The 26,712-nt window shown below is 44.0% G+C and overlaps 3 protein-coding genes across 4 annotated transcripts in view; 1 reads left to right on the top strand and 2 right to left on the bottom strand.

The window, feature by feature from the left end:
* Window positions 1-7,715, bottom strand: part of LOC137428956 (uncharacterized) — a 107,521-nt gene extending 99,806 nt beyond the window's left edge. For both annotated transcript variants that reach the window (XM_078780829.1, XM_078780830.1), the window contains exon 1: window positions 7,560-7,715. In XM_078780829.1, the coding sequence (XP_078636955.1) occupies window positions 7,560-7,662 (103 nt within the window). In that variant the 5' untranslated portion in view covers window positions 7,663-7,715. The remainder of the gene's footprint in view (window positions 1-7,559) is intronic.
* LOC144892693 (protein FAM200C-like) overlaps window positions 1-26,712 on the top strand; it is a 1,175,895-nt gene that overhangs the window by 302,447 nt on the left and 846,736 nt on the right. The window lies entirely within an intron of this gene.
* Window positions 18,959-26,712, bottom strand: part of LOC137429109 (voltage-gated potassium channel subunit beta-2-like) — a gene marked incomplete at its 5' end in the record, with an annotated part of 39,339 nt that continues 31,585 nt past the window's right edge. Inside the window, 3 exons of the mRNA XM_078781098.1 lie at window positions 18,959-21,350; window positions 21,512-21,600; window positions 25,622-25,742. Coding sequence (XP_078637224.1) covers window positions 21,261-21,350; window positions 21,512-21,600; window positions 25,622-25,742 — 300 coding nt within the window. The remainder of the gene's footprint in view (window positions 21,351-21,511; window positions 21,601-25,621; window positions 25,743-26,712) is intronic.

The raw sequence follows: 26,712 nt of genomic DNA, 5'->3' as shown, positions 1-26,712 counted from the left end.
CTCCTTTGGTATCCATGGAAATCTCCACTCATGGCTGGCGGACTTCCTCTCTAGTCATAGTCAACATGTGGCCCTGAATGGGTTTCTCTCATCTCCTCTTCCTGTTCAGGCTGAAGTTCCCCAAGGCAGTGTTCTGGGCCCTGTGCTTTTTCTGGTCTTCATCAATGATCTCTCCGACTCTCTTGAAAATCCTCTCTATCTCTTTGCTGATGATCCACTCTCTGCCGCTCCGTTCCTCATCCCTCAGATCGGCAGTCTGCAGCCTCCTCACTCTCTGCAGACCTGGACAAAATCACAGACTGGGCAAACAAGTGGAACATGTCTTTCAATCCTGACAAATCTCACACTCTTACGATGTCTCTCCGAAAAGACCGACTGCACAACCCTCCCATCCACTTTCTGAATAATCCTCTCCAAGAAGTTCTGTCACTCAAGCTTTTGGGTCTCACTATCTGCCATGATCTTTCCTGGGAAAACCACATTTCAAATCTGGCCTCCAAAGCCAGTCGCCGACTGGGCATCCTCCATCGTGCGAAGTCCTTCCTTGGCACACCTGAGCTCCTCACCACATACAAGGCTTTCATCCGCAGCTCTATGGAATTCTGCTCTCCCCTCTGGACTGGTGCTCCTGCCTCACACCTAGCTCGTCTTCACGCTGTTGAAACCAAAGCGTTCAGAATCATTCGAATCTCCCGCGATGAAGCTAACTCCAAGGGCCTCTCACTCACTCACCGCAGGCAGGTTGGTGGTCTTTCCGTCTTCTACCGACTCCTCTCTGGCCTTGCCCCCCCCCCCCCAGCTCTCTCTGGGCTCTGTCCCGCAAATATTCCTACAGGTCGCACAAGATCTGCCTGCAACCCTCTTATGGTTAAACTGCCAAAATCAAGACTCTCTGCTCACCTTCACTCCTTCATTCCTCTTTTCTCCCGCCTCTGGAACAAACTCCCTCACTCTCTTCAATCCCACTCCACCCTCCAGGTCTTTAAAACAGCTGTTCACCACCGTCTCTTATCTTCCCCCATCCAAAACCTTGATCTTTTCTATCCCCGCTAATTTCACCCCAATTCCACTGTTTTGAAATACCAACTTCTGCCCTGGAAGTCCTTGGTGTCCTGGTGTTTTATACTTCTCCCACCCCCCCCCCCCTTCCCACGCCTCCTCCCCCCAAGCCCTCTCCCTCCCACACATCTCCCTGCTCTTAAATGTTGTATGCTCTCAAGTGTTTGTGTGCTTCCCCTTCTCTTGTCTTCCGCTCCCTCTTTTTATATATTTTGTTTGTCTGGTTGATTTGTTTGTGAAGTAAATGTCAGCTCTTTCACGAGCCTCGATTCAGTATATAAAAAAAGGAAGAAAAAAGTCCTGGTTGTTCCAAACTAATTCCATCCAAGAATTATGGAGGCCACTGTGCTCTTGGGAACCTTCAATGCAGTAGAAATTTTTTTGTAGGCTTCCCCAGATCTGAGCCTCGACACAATCCTTTCTCTGATCTCTGCAGGCAGTTCCTTCGACCTCATGGCTTGATTTTCGCTCTGATATGCATTGTCAGCTGTGAGACCTTATATAGACAGGTGTGTGCCTTTCCAAATCATGTCCAATCAATTGAATTTAACACAGGTGGACTCCAATCAAGGTGTAGAAACATCTCAAAGATGATGAGAAATGGGAGGCAAAGTGTCTGAATACTTATGTCAATGTGATATTTCAGTTTTTTCTTTTTAATAACTTTGCAAAACTTTCTAAAATCCTGTTTTCTCTTTGTCATTATGGGGTATTTAGTGTAGATTGATGAGGGAAAAAATGAATGTAAACGATTTCAGCATAAGGCTGCAACATAACAAAATGTGAACAAGCGTTACGCCTAGGTCCCCCGTCGTTGAAGTGATGTGAGTTGGCAAAGTGGAAGACGCAAGGCGGCCATCTTGGATTTTGACGTGGCGACCAAATTTTCAATAGCATTCTTCCTTATGCGTCGATACACCCACACACCAGATTAGAAGTTAGTAGTTCGTTTATTTTTTCAAGATATTTCGCTCACAAGGTTCAGACATATATATGGTGGCGGCCATCTTGGATTTCGACGTGGCGACCCAATTTTCAATAGCCTTCTTCCTTGTGCGTAGATACACCCACACACCAGATTAGAAGTTAGTAGTTCGTTTATTTTTTCAAGATATTTCGCTCACAAGGTTCAGACATATATATGGTGGCGGCCATCTTGGATTTTGACGTGGCGACCCAATTTTCAATAGCATTCTTCCTTAAGCCTAGATACACCCACACACCAGATTAGAAGTTGGTACTTCGCTTATTTTTCAAGATATTCAGCTCACAAGGTTCAGACATACATGGCGGTGGCCATCTTGGATTTTGACGTGGGTTGCACCCACACACCAAATTAGAATTCGGTCCTTCGCTTACGCACGCATGTACGCATGGATGCACGTTCGCACGCACGCACATACGGACGGACGGAGGGGAAAACCATAGTCCCCCTTTCGCTCCGCCGTGCGACGGGGGACAAGAAAGTGAAGGGGTCTGAATACTCTCTGAATGCACTGTATGAGTTGGGAGAGGAAGTGGGGAGGAGGCAGCTTTGTGGAAGGGTCAAGAGGTAACCGAGGAGGAGTGCTGAGAGGAGAGAATTGAAGAAAAATGGTGAGGAGGGAGATTTGGAGGGGGAGGGTGAGGGGGAGTTTAGGAGGGGAGAGATTTGAAAGGTTTGAACGATTAATGAAAATCGAACGAAGGACGGAAGGACGGGAACAGTGGTGAGTTTGAGGTGAAGGTGGGAGTGCATCAGGGGTCGGTACTAAGTCCACTACTATTTGTAGCTGTGATGGAGGTGCTGGCTCAGAACGTAAAGGAGGGTTTACCGTGGGAGTTGTTGTATGCAGATGATCTGGTGTTGATTGCGGAAAGTATGGATGGACTGAAGGAAAAGATGAACACGTGGAAGGAATGTATGGAGACAAAAGGTCTGAAGGTGAATATCGGAAAGACGAAGGTGATGGCAAGTGGTAAAGCATGTGGTGAGGTGGAAAGAACTGGGAAGTGGCCCTGTGCTGTGTGTAGGAAGGGTGTCGGAGTGAACTCCATTCAGTGTACAATGTGCGCTGAGTGGGTTCATCAAAAATGTAGTGGTTTGAGAGGGTCATTAACCTGTGTGGCAGCTACATTGAAGTGTAAGGTGTGCACAGAGGGAGCTGCAGATGGAGGAAATGTTGAGTTGGATCTTGGAGACGGCGTGAAGCTGGAAGGTGTGAAAACATTTTGCTACCTAGGAGACATGCTGAATGGAGAAGGCGGATCAGACTCGGCAACGGTTGCTCGAGTGAGATGTGCATGGAAGAAGTTTCAGGAATTGAGTGGCGTGCTGATGATGAGGGGAGTGTCGTTGAAGCTGAAGGGAAAGGTGTATGCTGCATGTGTGAGAAGTGTTATGATTTATGGGAGCGAGACATGGGTAATGAACGTAGAGCAGCAACGAAGGCTAATGAAAAGTGTATGATGAAAAGTGTATGATGAAAAGTGTATGATGAAAAGTGTATGGTACTTGTTTGTGAAAAAGAGAAGTTGAAGCTGGGCCAGTAGCTGTAGTTTGAGTGAGACATAAAGTAAGACCAGCAATCCTGACACGGAGAGGGTAGATGGTTCCGGGCAACACTTTAACTCGGAGGTGCCAGTCTCCCATTAGCTGTGATAGTTGCCCAAAGAACCTTTCACTTCACCTTTCTTCTGTCCTTTCTTTTGTCAGTCATTCATTACCTCCACCATCAGAGGTGGATGGAGGTTATGTTTTCCCCCTGTCTGTCTGTTTTTCTGTGAACAGGATATCTCAATGAGTCGTGGACGGATTCGGATGAAATTTGGTGGAGAGGTTGGGTGTGTGACAAAGATGAAATGATTAGATTTTGGTGGAGATCCGGTCTGGATCTGGATCCAAAAGTTTTATCTGTGATTCTTCACCATTGAGAGATTGGTCTAAAACTGACATTGAACCACCTTTAGAGACCATTTTTCCCCGCAGAGCAGGGATTAGCCTTTTTTGGGCATCTTGGTCCCCTTTTTGAAGCAATGTTTTATGGCCGGATGCCGTTCCTGCCGCCAACCCTGTCAGCCGCCTCTTGCGACACACAGGGAATTACCAGTGAAGCGATACTCAATTTGCCGACCTCGGAAGGATGACAGGCTGAGTCAACCATGGTGTTAATTCATCGATCGACCGGGATTACAAACCCAAGATCCGAGGATCCCAAACTGGCACCCAAACCGCTAAGCCAACACCAGGCTCAGGTCTGAGAATGAATGGTCTATATTAAAGTATATCTGTGTGACACACAATCATGCAGTCACTCAGAAAGGCAGATTACAATGGTCTCTTGCTGTTCCACCGTTTTGGGAACAAGAAAGGTAAGTGAGTGGTACATGGCTATCAATTTTGGACTACACCGAGTGGGATAATTGTTCGAGTGCTCACCCTCAGCTGGGAGGTCAGCAGTTAAATTCTGACCCTGGCCATGTTATACCAAAGTCTTAAAAAATGGTGCATATTGCTTCTTTGCTTAACGCTCCGCATTTATAGGAAAGAGCAACGGAGGAAATCTTTTGCAGATTTCATCCAATGGGAGGAAAGCTTTCTTTATTTGCCCCGCTGAGTGTGAAGAGAAAAACGACATCGTAAAGATGGCGTCGTATGTACTCAGGGATTATGTCATTTCGGTCAAGGGCAACGGCTGTATTTGTCTGAAGTCCGATGTTGTCTCGTGTATTTTTCTGCATGTGTGTGTGTGTGTGATGTGTTGCAATCTTTAACCCTGAACCCCCCCCCCCCCCCCAAAAAAAAAACCCACCTATTATCTATCTATAATTCCACTAATCTCTGTGTGATGTGTGTGTGTCGTCTGTCTGTGTGTGTGTGTGTTTGTCTGTGACCGCTGTTTCTCGACAACTACCGGTCCGATATACTTGCAACTTGCCAGGTATATTGCTGGGGACCCGAGGATGTGCCTTTTCAAGGTTTGAAATTAATCGGACAAGTAGTTACCGAGCTATGTCCAAAAAACGATTCAACCAATCAGAGAGCAGCGAGCTATCACGTGTGCCGAACGTGGCGAACAGACTCTGCCTCGGACGGCACATTTGAGAGCGTATTCATTTATTTCACGTTGGCAAACTATGTTGGCGCTATGTTGGCGTTAAACTATGTTTTAAAACTAATTAAAACTACTTTGCGATTCATCGTAACTGCGATATGCGAACTTCCGGACAGTGAAGACTGCACTTCCGGCAGCCAATCACAGAACACGTTGTTGCGTAGGCGTGGCCGATGTGAGAGCGAGCCGAGCGCGTGCGCCATTACGGTTCGTAATTCGATTTCTTCCGGAGAAAATAATAATTTCTCGATTTCTTATGCGCATTATTTCTCCCAATTCAGTCAGAGCGAAGGGCGGAAGCGAAGAGCGTTGTTTTTTTTGTTTACGGGCGTACGGGCGTACGGGCGGGGTAGAGCGTACGGGTAGCGTTTTTTTTTTTTTTTGGCAAGGAACGGGCACCCACGTACGGGCATGCCCTAGTCTATCTATAAATTCCACTAATCTCTGTGTGTATGTTTGTTTGTTTGTCTGTGACCGCTGTTTCTCGACAACCACGGGTCCGATATATTTTAAACTTGCCAGGTATATTGCTGGGGACCCGAGGATGTGCCTTTTCAAGGTTTCATATTAATCGGACAAGTAGTTACCGAGCTATGTCCAAAAAACGATTCAACCAATCAGAGAGCAGCGAGTTATCACGTGTGCCGAACGTGGCGAACAGACTCTGCCTCGGACGGCACATTTGAGAGCGTATTCATTTATTTCACGTTGGCAAACTATGTTGCCGCTATGTTGGCGTTAAACTATGTTTTAAAACTAATTAAAACTAATTTGCGATTCTTTCGCTTTCTTGCGCGTTTGTGCACGCTATGGCGATTTCTTTACCAAACTCCGCAAGCCGTTCGCTTTGGACCAAACCATTTCATGTAAATAGAGGGGGGGGGATTGTCACCGTACTCGCAAGCCGTTCGCTTTGGACCAAACCATTTCATGTAAATAGAGGGGGGGGGGATATAATTTTAGATATAGATATAGTACGGGCATGCCCTAGTTGTATTAATGCAAATAAGGATTTGTCTTACAGAGAATTCACCCAATGGTGTGGCTGAACAAGCAACGTAGATCTGTGACAAAATACAGGAAGTAGAATAATAAGATTTTTACCTTTCAAATCAGGAATGTTCATACATTGCAAGCTCCAAAATACTTCCGGAGAGAAACTTAAAACTTTTATATAAAAGAGGTGATACGCGTCGGAAAACAGAGATGGTTTGGTATATTTTAATGACGTTTATTACGTCACAATAAACTGTATCAATGCAAGAAATGCTACAAAAGTGCGTTCAAAATGTTATATGAACGACAAATTCACAATAGTCCAAGAAACGCCAAAGCATGATTTATTTTTAGCTCACCTGGAATGTAGTCGTAAACACTTGCAAATTCCTCTCCAAAACCGCTAATGGGATTGTGACCAAATTTGGCGCAAATTATATTTCGTATGTTTAAATTTCGTATTTCGTATGTTCGTTTCGTATGTTCGTATGTAAAAAGTTTTCCATTTATACAGCAAATTGGCCATTTCATGAAGATTAAAATTTACAATCTTGATCAAAGCTCAGGTCAACAGGATGAAAAGTGACGATTTTTCAGATGAAAAATGATGATTTTAGAAGTTTGACCTTAAGTTGACCTTTGACCTCATAAATAGTTGGTTTCCTAATTCAGTAAGGCAATATGCAAATGCTGTTCAATTTTCAAGTCAATCCTCAGAAATCGGATGAGAATTGAAGGTTTTTCAGTTGAAAAGTGATGATTTTGGAAGTTTGACCTTGAGTTGACCTTTGACATATTGACCTCAAAAATAGTATGTTTCCCAATTTATTGACTCAATATACAAATGTTATTCAATTTTCAAGTCAATCAGATTTAAAATGGCGATTTTAGAAATTTGACCTCCAGATAACCTTTGACCTCAAAATCAATAGGCTTTTCAATTGGGACGACCTAGACAACTTGGTGAAGTTTCGTGACGATCGGTTTAGAAATGTGATCTGTTGGCCAGACAAATTTGTTTAGACAAACAGACAAACAAACAGACAGACAGACAGACAGAACCACAAACGCAACCAACCAATATACTTGAAAATTCTTCGATTTTGCAAGTAATAATAATATCATCATTTATACCCAAACCCGGTGGTGTAAAGGTTAGAGAGTACACTACGACGGTTTGAATCCCATCCCGGTCCAGTGAGTCGTACCAAAAACTTTTAAAATGTTCCGTACTGCTTCCTTGCTTGAATCTCAGTATTTAAAAAGAATAAATCATCATGGGATAACAACCATAGGTGGGTAACCATTGTGCAGGCTTCATGACCAAACGGCCTCGTTCTGCATTGATATTTCCTTGGGAAGGATCTCATGTTTAAAAGTAACGTTAAAATATCAGAACGAGAGACTCACGGCAGAGATGAATGGTGAATATCCACAACATCGTGATCATAAACACAAGGTCAAGGCTCCGTCGAGTCAGGGTCATTCCGTACAAGTCTGATGCGATCCGCATGGTCTCAATTTCAATAGTTGTAACACTCGGCTTTCAGCTTCTTTCTTTTTGTGGCTTTTTATGTCCTTTCAACTGTCTGTTGGAGAAAAGCAGAAGGAAATTGACAAATTGTTTTGGAATGCGTCTCGTCATAAAAAAATGGGGAAACGTCAACAATCGGGTCGTGTTCTTGTCGGAGAGCTGCGGACATATTTCAAAAAAACGTACAAGATGTTTAGATTTGTGTCTGTTTATACCTTCCTGTCTTATTTGGTATTGGATGACATTTTTTGATATTCAGGGCATTTCAATGGTTTATTTTGAAAAAGGTGCACAAGATTAACTAGATACTAGAAAGAGCAATGAAAGGTTGCAGGCGCTCCTTTTAACCTGGTCTTGCTTAATAGTTCGTATTTTATAGATATAATCACATTCTAATTATACTGCACTGCACATGTACATACTTTAGAGACGGAGGTGCTCGGTTGAAAAAAAAAAAGATAACGTTTAAAAATTGTGGTCGATGTTGGCACGATGTGCGGAAAAACAAAGACAAGAAGGATAGTGCGCATACTTCCGCCAGGCTGAACAATTTACTTTTTGTATCCCACTAAGGTCCAGATCTGGCCTATCAAAAAATCCATTAGGCTTGTTGTTGTCATCTTCCCAAACTGTCCACCAAGTTTCGTCAAATTCCTTCCACAACTTTTTGAAATATCGTGCTATTTGTCATTTTTGGCTGCGTCTCTCAATGGTGAAGAATCACTTAAAAGTTCTAGTATTCTGGATCTTCAACAAAATTGAACCAATTCGTCCTCGTCACACACCCAACATGTACACTAAATTTTGTCCGAATCCATCCACAAGCTTTGGAGATATCCTGCTCACAACTCCTTCAAATTCCCTGTTTTCTTTCCTGAAAGCCCCTGTAGTGTCCATCTTGTTTATCCCATGTACCCTGCCCCAGCCGTCTCTCTTCCACAGTTGTTGTGCACCCCCCTCTTGTCTACAAAGACTTGTCTTGTCTGCACTCCCTTTATTATCTCTCTATATTATAAAAGAAAGTTTTTGTTTGTTTGTCTGTGCAAGATAATCTCCTGAACGGTGAAAGATAGGAGGAAACCTCTAATACAAAAAATGTCGGGACAGGCCCCGGGAAGGTTTTAGGCGAGGTGGCGAGGCCGGTTGAGGCCGCTTCGGCCGGGCTGGGCCCATTTCACAATTAAAAGCTGAGCTGAATTATAATAATCAATCTTCCATGGCCGCGAGTAAAAGCTGTATTATAGTAGTCAATCTTCTACGGCCGTGGGTAAAAGCTGAATTATGGTAGTAAATTCATTCAAAAAGAACCAAAAATATCGGGACGGGCCCCGGGGAGGTTATAGTCTAGATGGCGGGGGTGGTCGAGGCCCACCTCAGCCGAGCTGGTCCCATTTCACAATTAAAAGCTGAGCTGAATTATAGTAGTCAATCGTTTACGGCTGCGAGTAAAAGCTGAATTACAGTAATCAATCTTCTACGGCCGCGGGTAAAAGATGAATTATAGTAGTCAATCTTCTATGGCCGCAAATAAAAGCTGAATTATAGTAGTCAATCTTCTACGGCCGCGAGTAAAAGCTGAATTATAGCAGTCCATCTTCTACGGCCGTGAGCAAAAGCTGAATTATAGTAGTCAATCGTCTACGGCCGCGAGTAAAAGCTGAATTATAGTAGTCAATCTTCTACGGCCACAAGTAAAAGCTGAATTATAGTAGTCAATCTTCTACGGCCGCAAGTAAAAGCTGAATTATAGTAGTCAATCTTCTAAGGCTGTGAGTAATAGCTGAATTATAGTAGTCAATCTTCTACGGCTGCGAGTAAAAGCTGAATTATAGTTGTCAATCTTCTACGGCCGCGAGTAAAAGCTGAATTATAGTAGTCAATCTTCTACAGCCGCGAGTAAAAGATGAATTATAGCAGTCAATCATCTACGGCCGCGAGTAAAAGCTGAATTATAGTAGTCAATCGTCTACGGCCGCGAGTAAAAGCTGAATTACAGTAGTCAATCTTCTACGGCCGTGAGTAAAAGCTGAATTATAGTAGTCAATCTTCTATGGCCGCGAGTAAAAGCTGAATTATGGTAGTAAATTCATTTAAAAAGAACTAAAAATGTCGGGACGGGCCTCGGGAAGGTTATAGGCTAGGTGGTGAGGCCGGTCGAGGCCGCCTTGGCCGGGCTGGCCCCATTTCGCAAATAAAAGCTGAGCTGAATTATAGTCGTCAATCTTCTCCGGCCGCGAGTAAAAGCTGAATTATGGTAGTAAATTCATTCAAAAAGAACTAAAAATGTCGGGACGGGCCCCGGGAAGGTTATAGGCTAGGTGACGAGGCTGCTTCAGCCGGGCTGGGCCCATTTCGCAATTAAAAGCTGAGCTGAATTATAATAGTCAATCTTATACGGCCGCGAAAAAGCTGAATTATAGCAGTAAATTCATTCAAAAATAACCCGGGCAACACCCGGTGCTTTCGGCTAGTATGTCATACAGTCACGTGAAAAAGTAAGTACACCCCATGTAAAGTTTTGACTTTTTCAACATATTTCAACATACAGCTATTTGATCTTCATTTCAACAATATTGATAGATAAAGGTGATATAATATAACAAATATCATGAAACATTTACATTTTGTAGTCTATTGTATAATTTAAATAAACATAAATGCAAATTTCGCATGTGGAAAAAGTAAGTACACCCCTACATTTATCACTACTTCAAATACCTAAAATTAGAATCAGGTGCACCAGCTCAGGTGCAAATGATTAGAACATCGTTAGAGAGGATCTTGGAGGAACCTGTCTTATTTAAACCTCAGACATTTAGTTTGGTTTGCTCTTTGTTGTTGAAGTGTGCGGCGTCACCATAACTAGATCAAAAGAGCTCTCTGAGGCCTTCAGAAAGAAGGTTATAGATGCCTACGAGTCTGGGAAGGGATTTAAAAAGATCTCCAAACAATTTGAAATCAATCATTCGACTGTCAAGAAGATCATCTGCAAGTGGAGAAGATTCCAAACAACTGCCAACTTGTTCAGGCCAGGCCGCCCCAGCAAGTTCAGTCCGAGAGCAGACCGCAAGATGCTGAAAGAAGTCTCTAAGAACCCCAGAATGTCATCACGGGACCTACAGGTAGTTCGTGCCACTGTTGATGTCAAAGTGCACAAGTCTACAATTAGAAAGAGGCTGCACCAATTTGATCTACATGGGAGGTGTGCCAGGAGGAAATATTTGCTGTCCAGAAAGAACATCAGGGCAAGACTAAATAAAGTTTGCCAATGATCACCGAGGCAAAGACCAGCACTTCTGGAACAATGTGCTCTGGACAGATGAGTCAAAGGTAGAGCTATTTGGCCACAGTACCAGAAGACATGTTTGGCGAAAACCAAAGACAGCATTTGTCCACAAGAACCTGATACCAACTGTAAAGCATGGTGGTGGAAATATTATGGTTTGGGGCAGCTTTGCTGCATCAGGGCCTGGGCAGCTCACCATCATATAATCCACTATGAATTCTTCATTGTACCAGAGGGTGCTTGAGGATAATGTGAGGCCATCTGTCGGCAAGTTGAAGCTCAACCGAAGGTGGACCTAGCAACATGAAAATGACCCTAAGCATACCAGTAAATCCACCAAGAAATGGCTGAAACGAAAGAAATTGAGGGTTCTGGAATGGCCAAGTCAAAGCCCGGATCTAAATCCCATCGAGATGTTGTGGGGGGATTTGAAACGAGCTGTGCATGCAAGAAACCCCTCAAACATCGCACAGCTGAAAGAATTCTGCATGGAGGAGTGGGCAAAAATTTCTCCCAGTCGGTCAGAGACTGGTAGGCAATTATAAGAAACGCCTACTTCAGGTTGTTTCTGCCAAAGGGGGCAATACCACCTAATAGAGCCAAGGGTGTACTTACTTTTTCCACATGCGAAATTTGCATTTATGTTTATTTAAATTATACAATGGACTACAAAATGTAAATGTTTCATGATATTTGTTGTATTATATCACCTTTATCTATCAATATTGTTGAAATGAAGATCAAATAGCTGTATGTTGAAATATGTTGAAAAAGTCAAAACTTTACATGGGGTGTACTTACTTTTTCACGTGACTATGTGGAAGCTCTTATATGAGCCTCAACCAAGTACACAAAAACACAAGATCGAAAGACCAACAACAGTGTCACTGGGCTTGGATGATTTGCTGTCCCATTGTCATGTTATCAGATCCTCAGCTCTGATTGGTGGACTTTATGAGGGACATACATATATCTACCGACAGACAGACAAACGCTGTCCCAGATGGCATTACCCTACGGGCTTCTCCGTAAAAAAAACAAAAACCAAATAAACAAACAAGATAGATGTGCATATTGTGACATATACAATGGTTGTCATGGAAACAGCAATTTGGTAATTTGGAAAATAAGACCTATCGAGTGTTTTACATGACTCGGGGAAAATCCCGTCAAAATGACGGGCACCCAAAAGTTTTATATTTGTGCCTTTTTGCTTTATTGCTGACATTTATTATATTAAACAGTTTGTTCAACCTTCCAGAGTGGTTGATCAGAGTAGTGATGGCAATGTACAAAAGAGCGCGCACAGCTGTAAGGACGAAGGACGGGAACAGTGGTGAGTTTGAGGTGAAGGTGTGAGTGCATCACGGGTCGGTACTAAGTCCACTACTATTTGTAGCTGTGATGGAGGTGCTGGCTCAGCACGTAAAGGAGGGTTTACCGTGGGAGTTGTTGTATGCAGATGATCTAGTGTTGATTGCAGAAAGTATGGATGGACTGAAGGAGAAGATGAACAAGTGGAAGGATGTATGGAGACAAAAGGTCTGAAAGTGAATATCGGAAAAACGAAGGTGATGGCAAGTGGTAAAGCATGTGGTGAGGTGGAAAGAACTGGGAAGTGGCCCTGTGCTGTGTGCAGGAAGGGTGTCGGAGTGAATTCCATTCAATGTACAATGTGCGCTGAGTGGGTTCATCAAAAATGTAGTGGTTTGAGAGGGTCATTAACCAGTGTGGCAGCTACATTCAAGTGTAAGGTGTGCACAGAGGGAGCTGCAGATGGAGGAAATGTTGAGTTGGATCTTGGAGATGGCGTGAAGCTGGAAGGTGTGAAAACATTTTGTTACCTTGGAGACATGCTGAATGGAAAAGGTGGATCAGACTCGGCAACGGTTGCTCGAGTGAGATGTGCATGGAAGAAGTTTCGGGAACTGAGTGGCGTGCTGACGAGGAGGGGAGTGTCATTGAAGCTGAAGGGAAAGGTGTATGCTGCATGTGTGAGAAGTGTTATGATTTTTGGGAGTGAGACATGGGTAATGAACGTAGAGCAGCAACGAAGGCTGGAAAGGGTGGAAATGCGAATGGTTCGGTGGATGTGTGGAGTATCGTTGAGAGAGAGGAAGACAAATGATGAATTGCGAAAGATGATGGGGAATAGAGCCTGTGATGGATGCTGTGAAGAGGAAAAGGTCGTGATGGTTTGGTCATGTTTTGAGGAAGGATGAAAGTGACTGGTTGAAAAGAGTGATGGAAATGAATGTAGAAGGAAGTAGAGGACGGGGAAGACCGAGAAAGACTTGGCTAAAGATGGTCAAAGAAGAAATGCGGGCAAAGGGGTTAACAAGGGGAGATGCAGAAAATAGGGCAAAATGGAGAAGATTGTCATGGGGACCGCAAGGCTAACCCCCGCTCTTGCAGGGAAAATGGCCTTAAAATCCCTGTTGTTGTTCAACCTCTCGAGTGGATACGACTCTTTTTCCACCATCTGGTTAGTTAAACCACCGGACTGGTTTGCAAAACTTCCGTTTTCCATGCGTGGGTGGATTTAAATTTGCCCATCACCGCTGGGTCATCCAGACTATACCCACTTGTACAGGGTTGGTGAGTGAGGGTTCAGACTATATACAATAGTGGCCAAAAATATTAGCACCTTTGCACTTTTTTCAAAGAATGCACCATTTCTTCCAGTAAATTATTGAAATTAAAAAATATTTTGGTGTCCACAAATGTATTTCTTTGGTTTGCAGTGGAATCAAACAAAAAAGGTGAAAAAATACTAAATCTTGGCTTATTCCACAGGAATCCTAAAATGGCCTGGACAATATAATTGGCACCTTTCTGAAGTGGTTAGAAATAATTAGATTTCAAGCAGGTGATTCTCCTTTACTTTGGAATTGAACTCACCAATGGTGACTCATTCAACCAGTTTGAATGGATAAAATAAGTAATTCTGCTGTTTGTCACAGTGTGTACCACAATGAGCATGGAGAAAAGAAAGAAAACCAGAGAATTGTCGAATGAGGTCAGACACAAGATTGTAGCCAAGCATGGACAATCTCCAGGCTACAAGTCCATCTTCAGAGACCTTGATGTCCCTGTGCCCACCATACATACACAATGTTATCAGGACGTTTAAGGCCCATGGCACTGTCGCCAACTCTGTGGACGTGGCCGCAAGAGAGAACTTGATCGAAGATGGATTGTTCGAATGGTGGAGAAAGCACTTCGATTAACTGCCAAACAGATTCAAGCTGACCTTCAGAAACAAGGTACGTCAGTTTCACCTCGCACCATCCGTCGCCAACTCAATGAAAGAGGTTTCTATTGTAGGAGACTCAGGCTGAAAGACACAAGAAAGCACAACTGGAGTTTTCCAAAACACACCTGAACAAGTCAAAGTCCTTCTGGGAGAATGTCCGGTGGACAGATGAGACAAAATTAGTGCTTTTTGGTAAAGCACATCATCTCTATGTTTAAAGAAAACAAAATGAAGCCTTCAAAGAAAAGATCACCTTCCCTACAGTCAAACATGGAGGAGGTTCAGTGATGTTTTGGGGGTGGTGTGCTGCCTCTGGCACTGGGTGCCTTGAATGTGTACAGGGCATCATGAAATCAGGAGATTACCAAGGCATTTTGGAGCACAATGTTCAACCCAGTGTCAGAAAACTGGGTCTCTGTCGAAGGTCATGGGTCTTGCAGCAGGACAGTGACCCAAACACACTTCAAAAATCACCCAGGAATGGTTCAAGACAAAACGCTCGATTGTTCTGAAGTGTCCAGCAATGAGTCCAGATCTAAATCCCATTGAACACCTGTGGGGAGATCTGAAAACGGCAGTTGGGAGAAGGCACCCTTCAAATCTGGGAGAACTGGAGCAGTTTGCACAAGAAGAGTAGGGCAAACTGCCAGTATTGAGCTGTAGGAAGCTCATTCATGGCTATAGGAAGCACTTGTCTGCAGTTATTTTGTCCAAAGGCTGTGATACCAAATATTAAGTCGAGGGTGTCAATAATTTTGTCAATGACATTTCTTTTTATTTTCTGATTTAAAAGGATATATTAAGTTCTGAATCAAAAACAAAGGTTCTGTAATATTAACAGTGAAATCAAGAATTGTGGAGACCAAATACGTTTGTCAATTTGAACTTATTTTTGGAGAAAATTGTGAGTTATTTGAAAAAAAGTGCAAGCGTGCCAATATTTTTGGGCACGACGGTACATGACATGATGAAAAACCACAGATGTTAAAACTTCGATGTAATGATACATACATGTGTAAATTTGTATCAGAGGTTTGAGTTGCAGGTAACATAAAGGTGTGCTTTTTTTCCGGAAGGCTCATCTCTTGTGATAACTCTTACGGTGTGCACCGGTTTGATGTCCATTCGTGTACGGATTCTTGATGGTTGATCAGTTTATTTTCTTTAACAGTGGAATTTTTTTTTTTGGCAGAAATATCCCCATGTGGAGAGAACCTGGAAGAGGTATTTCAGCATACTCATTTGCACCCACCCATATGTTATATGTATAGATCTCAATAATTTGTACAAGTCAACAGGAAATATATTCAATGGACTCTTGGGTTTGGAGGAAACAATGTTGTTGTCAAGCATTTGACTTTGTAAAGCATTAACATGCAATTTGTCAGTTCTGTCTTTGTTGTGCTTGCTGCAGGTGTCCTTCCACTTTCATTCGTCCCTCAGTGTTTCTTAATATGTCCATAAATATTTTTTCTGAGTTACTTTATTGTTACAAGGTGGTTTCTGAGAGTGAAAGTAGTTGTTTCTTTCGTTGTTGCCTTCGATAAAACGATCATTACTTTGTACTGCTTATCTCAGCTTGGTGCGGTTAACGTATCTTGTTGAAGATATTAGGGTCTTGAGTTCATAGTTCACATCACCCTTATGGAGGTAAATGCAAGGATCTTCAGCACAATGAGTCTTCCCCCTTTGATATCTCTACCTGTTAACAGCTCTTGAAGGATGATCCATTTCAAGAGCTCTTTGCTGTTCACAAGAGCCACATCTTGACTACCATTTGGAGCAGGCAGGGACAGCTCTTCTGTGGCGAGATGTCAAAAAGGCGAGGCCAGAGCATTCGGGGTAGCTTGGAATAAACGTTTAAAATTATCTTGACCTTTGACCTGGAAACAAAGGATAATTTTGGTGTAGGATGATATTCCACCTGTGTGTGGTCCAATGATCAACGCTCTGCCAGACTGGGAGGTATCCATAGGATTCCACGTCCGCCCGTAATTTGTGTGCAGGTCGGTGGTTTAAGAACCATGTGGCCACTGGTGAATCTCCCAACAGTGAGTAGCCGAGGGGAGCACCACCTTTTACTCCTTTTGACGAATGGCACCTTAAATTTGCGGATTCCCTATCGACCCGTCGATGGGTTTATTCTGACAAATTGATGACACGTAAAGAGTTCCACATTCCCCAATGTCCACCACACAGGTTCGCAATGATAAAGGATTTATTTACAACGAATGGGTGGGGGAGAAGGGAAGAGACAGCGTGGCCGCACATGTGGTGAATTAAATGAAAAAGCAACACTCGGTCCAGCGACCATGGATCCTCAAAGGCTCAATTATTCGGCCAAAGCCATGGAATTATTCCTGATAGGTGTAACACCCTGCAACCCATGCCTACAGAAAATAGATTTTTTTTTGGACCCCGACTGCATTTTCCGACCAATCACCATGTAACTTTGTTAAAAAAAAAAATCTATGCATTGAGGTTCTTATATTGAAAGTTGTGTCAATCGTTGTTGCAGTTTCTGAAAAAAAAAACGAATTTAAAAACGAACAAGAAGAAAAAGACATAAAATGTCATAGCCCCCGCCGAGGTTTTATTAATTTTGCTGTACGGAGTTAAAGGCTCTCAGTCGGCCATCTTTGGTTGGATGATAAAACAAAATCTTCTGCATATGCATACTCATGTATTGTCTTTGTGCCAAGTTAAGAAAATCGGTCCATGCATGTCCGAGAAATTGTTGTTGACACGATTATGTAACAGAATGGCTGCCAGTCGGCCATCTTGGATCTGATATTGAAAAGATATGACGAACTTATGTAAGCCATCATTCATTATCTGTGTGCCAAATGTAAACAAGATCGGTAAATGCATGTCCGAGAAAAGGTTGACGACGTGTTCAATATCAGGCTTTTTAAAACTAAAAAGGCAGCCAGTCTACCAGTCGGCCATCTTTGATCAGATAGCAAAATAAAGTGAGGTGCAGCTGTATGCCATCATGAACTGTGCTTGTGCCAGGTTTCAAGAAAATCAGACCATGCATGTTCAAGAAATGGTTAGGGACACGTTTAAGTAACAAAATGGCTTCCAGTCGGCCATCTTTGATCTGATCTCGAAAAAAAACATGACTTGGATATGTATGTATACTGTCATGTGTTGTCTTTTTGACAAATATGAACAAAATTGGTCCATACATCTCGATATGGTTGTGGACGCACAAAAGGACGGACGAGACCAAATCCATAAGTCCCCGTTTCGGACCAAGTCCAACAGGGGCTAATAAAGGTGACGAAGGCTAACAGATGCGAGGACGGAAGAAAAAGAAAGCGAGGGCCTCGGCCGACATTCCACAACATGATCAAGGATGGTTGTGGACACTTATTACTAGTTAATGTTATTTTATTCACTTGGGCTGATGAGATGGAGGGAGCAAGAGAGTGTGTCCAGAAATGAAGCTGTTAGTATTGATTTTTCTTTTTCAATTTCATTCATCGATGCAGGAGAACCGGACCATGCCCTGTACATCTTGCTGGCATTGGCTGATAAAGGTGTGCTTTTGTTTCCAAATGATGTGTGCGTGCTGTCCCTCGAATGGACGTTAAATGTACGTCCCATCTGTGGGCATTAGTTGGAAGACGTTTAAGGTCACTCTCGAAGAGTAGGGGGGGGGGGGGGGGGGCATCGCCACACTGAACAAATTACATATTGCTGCCCGAACTATTGCTGGGAGAGGGATGTCATACCACCCCAGCATGACCCTGGCCTAGAAACTGGTTTGGCAGAACCAACGCTTAATAACACAGAGTATGGCACATTGGCCTGGTGTTGGCTGAGCGGTTAGGGCGCTAGCTTGGGATCCTAGGATCCTGAGTTCGAATCCCGGTCGATTGCTGAATTAACACCAGGGTGGTTGACTGAGCCTGTCATCCTTCCGAGGTCGGCAAAATTGAGTACCAGCTTGCTGGGATGAATGATCCGGTGTGTACCCCGATTTAGAATAGGTACACCATATCCCTGCGCATCGTAAGAGCGTGACCAAGGGTTGGCGTCAGGAAGGGCACCCGGCCATAAAAACATTTGCCTCAAACAGGACCCCATGAGGTCATGGGGCCTGCAAGGCCAACCCCCACTCTAGTGGGAAAAATGACCTCAAAACGATCATTCATTCATCATATTCATTCATGGCACATTGGATCAGACATGGGGTGTTCAAACCTGGTGTTGGCTTCATGGTTAAGATGGCTTGCTTAAGATCTTAAGGACCTGAATTCTAGCCCCAGTCATGCCAGTAACACCAGGTGGTTTGACTCAGCCACTCATTCTTCCAAGGTCAGCAAAAGGAGTACCAACTCTGGGAAATAAGCCAATATCCTGCGAAGGAGTGGCGACCCATCCAGGATTGTGCCTCCTCGCCAATGAAACTGCCTCAGCAACCCGATGGGTCTCACGGCACGAAAGGAGTGGCTTGCACAATGCACAATGGCCTATGAACGACATACTCACAATAGTCCAAGACACTCCAAATTTAAAAAGTATAACGTACGTACATCGTGCATCTAAATTATAAAATGTTGATACATTTCATCACTGATTATACATGCAGAATACATTTTAAAACTTTGACGTGATGCGTCTTGGACATCTGTGAGTATCTTGTTCATAACCACTATTTCCAAGTAGGCACAAGTCAACATTGTTTTGCTACAGGCATGTTGGAATAATACAGCGACAACAAAGACTCAAAATCCATTTTATAGCAATGAAATATTTCACAGGATCGTAAATCACATTCATGTCCCTCCTTCCTTTTCAACCTGTTGCTTATAGATGTTTAATAAAGCAAATATTCACGTGTATCATGCTCGGGTGAAGTAAGAGAAACAATGACTGCCATCTGAGAAACAATGCAAATAACAGTCACTGACATTAGAGCGAAAATGGCCATCAATTTATTATGTACTCACGGAGAGGGGGTTGGAGGGTTTAGGGAGCAGGAAGAGAAGAACCACCTTTAGAGGCCATTTTTCCCCACAGAGCAGGGTTGGCCTATTTTTTCGGGCAACGTGGTCCCTTTTTTTTGAGGCAATGTTTTATGGCCGGATGCCCTTCCTGCCGCCAACCCTGTTAGTCGCCTCTTGCGACACACACGGAATTACCAGTGAACTGGTACTCAATTTGCCGACCTCTGAAGGATGACAGGCTGAGTCAACCCACCTGGCGCTAATTCAGCGATCGACCGGGATTCAAACCCAGGATCCTAGGATCCCAAGCCGGCACCCTAACCGCTAAGCCAACACCAGGCTCTTTAGGGGGCAGGAGAATGAGAAAAATAATTGTTGTTAAGAAAAAGATGGAGGAATGGATATGAGAGAGCAAAGAGGATAAAGGAGTGGGAAGAGAAGTGAAGGATTGGGTGGAGAAGAGTAAAGGGAGGAGCAGGTGAGTGTTTGCGGAGGATGAAGGTGTCAAAATGCAGTCATATAATTTCAAACGTAATAAATTGATAGCCCTCGACATTATTAATTCATATAAAGAATCACGTGCAGTTGTTAGTAAAACGAAAAGGAAACACGTTCCAGAAGTATCACAACTGTTCGTGAAAGTATAAAAATAAGTCACAAAACAAGAAAAATGCATGCCGCCCAAGATTCTGTGGTTGTGTGAATCGGTGGACTTGGGAGCAAGAAGATTAACATACCAGGTGTGTAACGAGCAAGGTTTAAGTCAGACAAAGCTGTCGATTACAGGTCAAGGAAGGTTCGTATGCAAGATAAAGCGCCGGTCACTCTCTGCACTCGCTCGCAACATTCTGTAATGAAGAATGTCCATTTACTGCAGGCATTCCATAGGATAAAGGCACTTGGGGAGGGAAAGGTCTTGTAGGCAAAGGCGGGTCCACGATGCAGCCTTTTAGTTCCAAAGCCATGCAAATCGAATTCACCTTCCGATATAGCATGATGCATTCCATAACCCACATAATAGTTGGTCCATGCTTGCGAGTCAAAGAACAGTTTGTCGATGGGAGAATTCTTAATCACCAAAAAAAAAAAAGTGACATCAGCGGAGCGGACAATGAAAAAGCACAACCCAAGGAATGACGAGAATACTGGCCTGGGCCTGTTGTGCCCTGCTCCTTATGAGCGCATTTACTGTTGGAGCGTACGTGCTCTGTGTTAGCACCCGATGAAGACCAGTCCACGACTGAAAATAACTTTCTTTCTGTGCCTTCGTCTATTTTGTTTTATTTGAACTAAAACCTCGAGTTGGTTGTGCTTTTCTGTTCTCTGCTCTGTGGTTCTCCCAAGTTCTGGTGAGGATGGTTGTGAATGTCTGCGCTTTACCAGAAGAGGGTGCCAGTGTACTTCCGTGACAAGTAATGGGACTGAGAGGCCTGGTAGTTGTGATGAAACGTAAAACAACTTTGTGTGGAGGAATTAAGAAAGGGTGTTTTGGAAGTAGAGTTGAAATCAACAGGACGTTGGTCGAGGAATGCTAACCGTCCTCGGCAGCAAGGAGGAGCTGACGTTTCCGGCGTTAATCCTTCGTCGTCTTGATGCCCGAAACGTCAGCTTCTTCTTTCCATTGCAATTATTGTTAGCATACCTCAATAAACGTCCTTTTGATTTCGTCCGTCGTTCTACCTTTTCGCAAACGCAGAACGCCACTTGCCTTCACCAGCGAGACCAATTCTTCATTCCACTTTGTAACCATGTTTGAGGATCCAAAGAACCCAATTTCAGCTTTCCTGATTGTACTTCCCAATAGTGAGGTGAAGGAATGATAATAGTATTTGTCCGTCTTCACTGAAATGCCCAGAAAACAATTCAGAATACCACCTCAAATTACATATCTAAATTACCCATCAACATTTGCTCGGACATCTTGCTCAAGGTGCTCTGCAATCAATTTTTGGGGTTTTTTTTGCAGAATATTTCCTTTGCGGGCCGCAGCTGGCATCCCGTAGCATATAAATCAAGCTCAGGCAGATGTGAATGGGGTTTTCTGCAGTTGCATCAACAAGCAGTTAAGAAGGTCATTTTACGAGCGGTAGTCCTTCTTGCTGTGTGGTTTATTACCCAAGACGTTGTCCATCTCCATCACAATCTGGTTTGTCAGTTTGGGCAACACCTGAAGAAGAACAATCCCAATTAGGATTGACATGTTAAGACATGTTAAGTGTTAGACAGTAATACGTGTTAGACATGTTAAGTGAAGAAAGGGTTGATTAACCTAATTATCCCCAACATACATCTTAAGAGCCTTACGCGTGATACACGTTGAAGTCTCACCTGGATGGCTCCCAGGTCCTCAAGCAGCTGTTCGGTGCTGGAGGCTCCCAATAGTACAGAGCTCACACCCTCATTCCGCAAGCACCAAGCTGCTCTCCAGCCATCCGGAAGAGGCAGAGCAGTATAAATCAGTACGAGTAAAGAGTAGAGAAAACATACAGCATTCTCTCTCATGTGTATACATCGCATTTGGCTGCGGGTTTGCATCATATCTGGGTGTGCAGCTACCTCACCGATGCAGTTTGACCATGGTCGCAGCACATGACGGGCAACTGTCTGCAACATCTATTTAATAAATAATCTCAAAATTATAATGTGGCGAAGAAGTGGTGTAATGGTTAGAGTGTCCGCTCTGAGTCTGGGTAGGTCGGTGATTCAAACCCTGGCTGAGTCATAACAAAAACTTTAAAAAAAATTAAAGGATAGAACACAGACAATCCTCATCGGTTAGAATTCATGGAAAGAAGGAAATTCTCCTAAGGAAATGTCCCACTAGGTGTGGTGAAATATGCAGTGCCATTGTTGTGACTTCACTGATATGATGTATTCATATGTATATCCGTGTGAGGTGTGTGTGGTGGGGTTAGGTTGGGGCAGCTCCGCTATGAGCCTTATATACAACAACAACAACATGCATTTTAAAAGGCCATTTTCCCTGCTAGAGCAGGGGTTAGCCTTGCGGTGCCCATGACAATCTTCTCCATTTTGCCCTATTTTCTGCTTCTCTCCTTGATAACCCCCTTGCCTGCATTTCTTCTTCCACCATCTTTAGCCAAGTCTTTCTCGGTCTTCCCCGTCCTCTACTTCCTTATACATTCATTTCCATCACTCTTCTCAACCAGTCACTTTCATCCTTCCTCAACACATGACCAAACCATCTCAACCTGTTCCTTTTCACAGCATCAATCACAGGCTCTATTCCCATCATCTTCCGCAATTCATCATTTGTCTTCCTCTCTCTCAACGATACTCCGCACATCCGTCGAACCATTCGCATTTCCACCCTTTCCAACTTTAGTTGCTGCTCTACGTTCATTACCCATGTCTCGCTCCCATAAATCATAACACTTCTCACACATGCAGCATACACCTTTCCCTTCAGCTTCAACGCCACTCCCCTCATCATCAGCACGCCACTCAATTCCCGAAACTTCTTCCATGCACATCTCACTCGAGCAACCGTTGCCGAGTCTGATCCACCTTCTCCATTCAGCATGTCTCCGAGGTAGCAAAATGTTTTCACACCTTCCAGCTTCACGCCGTCTCCAAGATCCAACTCAACATTTCCTCCATCTGCAGCTCCCTCTGTGCACACCTTACATTTGAATGTAGCTGCCACACTGTTTAATGACCCTCTCAGACCACTACATTTTTGATGAACCCACTCAGCGCACATTGTACACTGAACGGAGTTCACTCCGACACCCTTCCTACACACAGCACAGGGCCACTTCCCAGTTCTTTCCACCTCACCACATGCTTTACCACTTGCCATCACCTTCGTCTTTCCGATATTCACCTTCAGACCTTTTGTCTCCATACATTCCTTCCACGTGTTCATCTTTTCCTTCAGTCCATCCATACTTTCCGCAATCAACACCAGATCATCTGCATACAACAACTCCCACGGTAAACCCTCCTTTACGTTCTGAGCCAGCACCTCCATCACAGCTACAAATAGTAGTGGACTTAGTACCGACCCCTGATGCACTCCCACCTTCACCTCAAACTCACCACTGTTCCCGTCCTTCGTCCTTACAGCTGTGCGCCTCTTTTGTACATTGCCATCACTACTCTGATCAACCATTCCTCCACTCCTAACTTCCTCAATGCCCATGTCAATACTTTGCGTGGAACCCGATCGAATGCTTTCTCCAGATCAACAAACCCAAGAAACAACTTCTTCCTCTTCTCCATGTACTTCTCCTGCAACTGCCTCACAATGAAAAGCGTGTCTGTCGTTCCTCTTCCTGGCATGAATCCAAACTGCATTTCATCGATCTTCACTTTCTTCCTTATCCTCCTCTCCAACACCCTTTCTAATACCTTCATTCCATGCTCCAATAACTTTATCGCTCGGTACGAGCCACACTCCAGAGGGTCACCTTTCCCCTTGTATAGAGGGACGAGGGTACTCAGTTCCCAATCCACTGGAATGCGGCCTTCTTTCACCACCAGATTACAGATCTCTGTCATTCTCTTCACACCCCAACTTCCTGCTGCCTTCAACATATCTCCCACAACTCCCGTCGGCCCTCCCGCTTTTCTACCCTTCATTGCTTTTATCGCTTCCTCAACTTCCTTCTCAGTTATCTTCTCTGCCGGTCCTAAAACTGGGTTACTCTCTATGTTGCCATCCCATTCATTCTCTGTATTCAACAGCATTTCCATATATCTTTTCCATCTTCCTTTAATTCCATCTGGGTCGACAACGATTTGTCCCACTTCATCCTTCAAGCAACTCACCCCCATCACATCACACCTCTCTTTCGCTATCTGCTTTGCAATCCTGAATACTGCTCTCTGACCCTCTTCCGAATCCAAGCGTTCTCCGAACATTTTCCTACATGCCTCCTGCGCCTTTGCTACCTCTTTCTTTGCAGCCTTCCTGGCTGCCTTATAACTTTCATGCTCTGCTGTTTCTGCTCCCGTACCCTTCGCCTTCTGCCACTCCGTGAACTTCTTCCTCTTCTCGTCAATCCTCTTTCCAACTTCATCATCCCACCACCATGTTTTCGAGTGCCTCGGTGGTCCTTTTGTCCATCCACATACCTCACCAACGGCTCCCAACAGACTAGCTTTCATTGACATCCAACCACTTTCAAGCTCAACCACATCATCCTCGACCCTACTCAGCCTCTCTTTTAATGCCTCCCTTACTGTCACCTCTTTCAACCTCCACACCTTCATTCTCGGTTGGTACTTCACCCGCCGAGCTCTCCTCGCACCTTTCACCCTTACGTCGCAGACAACCAAATGGTGCTGTGAAACAGCCTCCTCCCCCGGGATCACCTTTGTGTCCCGGAGGTGCCCCCTATCTCGCCTACGCACCATCAGGTAGTCAACGGTTGTCGTCGACCCACCTGACGTGTATGTAACAAGCTTATTATCCTCTTTCTGGAACTGAGTATTACAAATCAACAAATCAGCTCCATCAGCAAACTCCAAAATCCTTTCACCTTCTCCATTTCTCACACCATATCCGTAACCCCCATGAACTCCGTCAAAACCATCCATACTCCTTCCCATATGTCCATTTAGGTCTCCTCCTACCACAACAACTTCCTCATCTTTCAGGTTTTCCATCAGCTTCTCTATCACACACCAGAACTTGTCCTTCTCTTCATCGTTTCGACCAACCTGCGGAGCATATCCCGAGATGACGTTCACCAAGCGCTTTCCAATCATCATTTTCACCATCATCAACCTATCACTCACTCTAGTCACACTCACCACACTGTCTACAAACTCCTCAGAAAACAGGACACCAACACCATTCACGCCCTCCAGGCACCCTTGCCACACAAACTTGTATTTCTGTCCCTGCCTACCCTTCACCATTCTCACACCACTTCCCTTCCATCTCGTCTCTTGCACACAACATATGTCCACTCTTCTTCTGACCAATACTTCCACCACTTCTCCTGATCTCCCTGTCATTGTCCCTACATTCCATGTCCCAAACCTCAGAAACCGATCTCCACTTCGGGCTGTACCCTGCCCACATGTAGTTGTAATTGTCATGGTTCTCTTTTTGAGGCAATGTTTTTATGGTCGGATGCCCTTCCTGACGCCAACCCTCTTAGTCGCCTCTTACGACACGCAGGGATACGGCGTACCTATTCTTATCCAGGGTACACACTGGGCGTGAATGGTGTTGGTGTCCTGTTTTCTGAGGAGTTTGTAGACAGTGTGGTGAGTGTGACTAGAGTGAGTGATAGTACCCTGGATCCTGTTAGAAAGCCTTATATCCTGTTCGAAAAAGAAAAAAAACATTGGTAGGATTAAAGCTGCAGGGTTTATCTGCTTAGTTGGTACACGGATTTCTCACAAACATATTTCTCCTGTTCATTTATGAGCTGGCCACCGATAGCTTCTCCAATGACCCACCAATTGCCAGCTGTGGAAGAGTGCACCCCAAATCCTCAGCCACACTCTGCAGCTCCTTCAATTTGGTTCTCTGCCGTCGGCCCTCATCACTCACAATACGCTCTTTTAGCCACTGGTACCCCTGCACACACCCAGACATCAGAAGCATGTGATCATTACTCCCATATGTTGCACCTTGCAGTAATAATGAACTCAGATTCTGAAGATATTAACATTTTCTTAACTGAACCACACAAAAGGAAAAATGTTTTGGGGGTATTGTAATGTCTCATGCAATAACAGAGGATTGGCAGGATAGCTCAGAGGTAGCGTACTCGCCTTTGAGGTGTCAGAGGTAGCATACTGTCATTCGAAAAAGCAGATCCAGAGGAGAATTCAGGGAGTTTGGGACTAATACAGTGGCCTGCAAAAGAATTCCCCTCCCCCACTCCTCCTCCAAAGTTTTCACATTTGGATGCCACCTGAGCTTATTTCATGATGCTTTCAAATCAATCTTAATCTATAGATTCTTCACAAAATACTCCAGCGATAAAGCTGAAAAAAAATCAGATAAAATGTGAATAAGTTAGACTAATAAAGAAAATCAGATGATTCTCAGTTACATAAATATTCAAACCCTTTGCCTAATTAACCATAAATAATTTCAGGAGCAAATGATTTGCTTGAAAGGTTTCACTGTGAAAGGTTTTCACCAGTTTCACCTGGATGTAGTCAGTGGTTTAACTTGAAAATGAAGCTCCCCCACTAATCAAAGGCGTTTTAAGGTACAAATCACTTCGTCAACCAACAAGGCAAACATGAACACCAAGGAGCTTTCCAAAGAAGTTAGACATAAAATGGTGGAGAAGCACCATTCAGGAGAAGGTTATAAGAAGATTTCAAAGTCACTCATTATCCCTTTGAGTACGGTGAAATAAATCATTAAGGAGTGGAAGATGTGTCATTCCACCCAGACTCTACCCGGATAAAGTCGCCAATCCAAACTCAGCAGCCGGGCAAGCAGGAAATTGATTTAGGATGTAACTGTAAATACATGAATGACTGAAATATCTGCAAGGCTCCATGTGTACCAGATGGGGGTCAGTGTTCAT

This window comes from Myxine glutinosa, chromosome 6, assembly GCF_964187855.1.
Source record: "Myxine glutinosa chromosome 6, kmMyxGlut1.1, whole genome shotgun sequence".
In the NCBI taxonomy this organism is placed as follows: Eukaryota; Metazoa; Chordata; class Myxini; order Myxiniformes; family Myxinidae; genus Myxine; species Myxine glutinosa.
The sequence above is the reverse complement of the archived record's forward strand: the minus strand, read 5'-3'. Positions and strand labels throughout refer to the sequence as shown.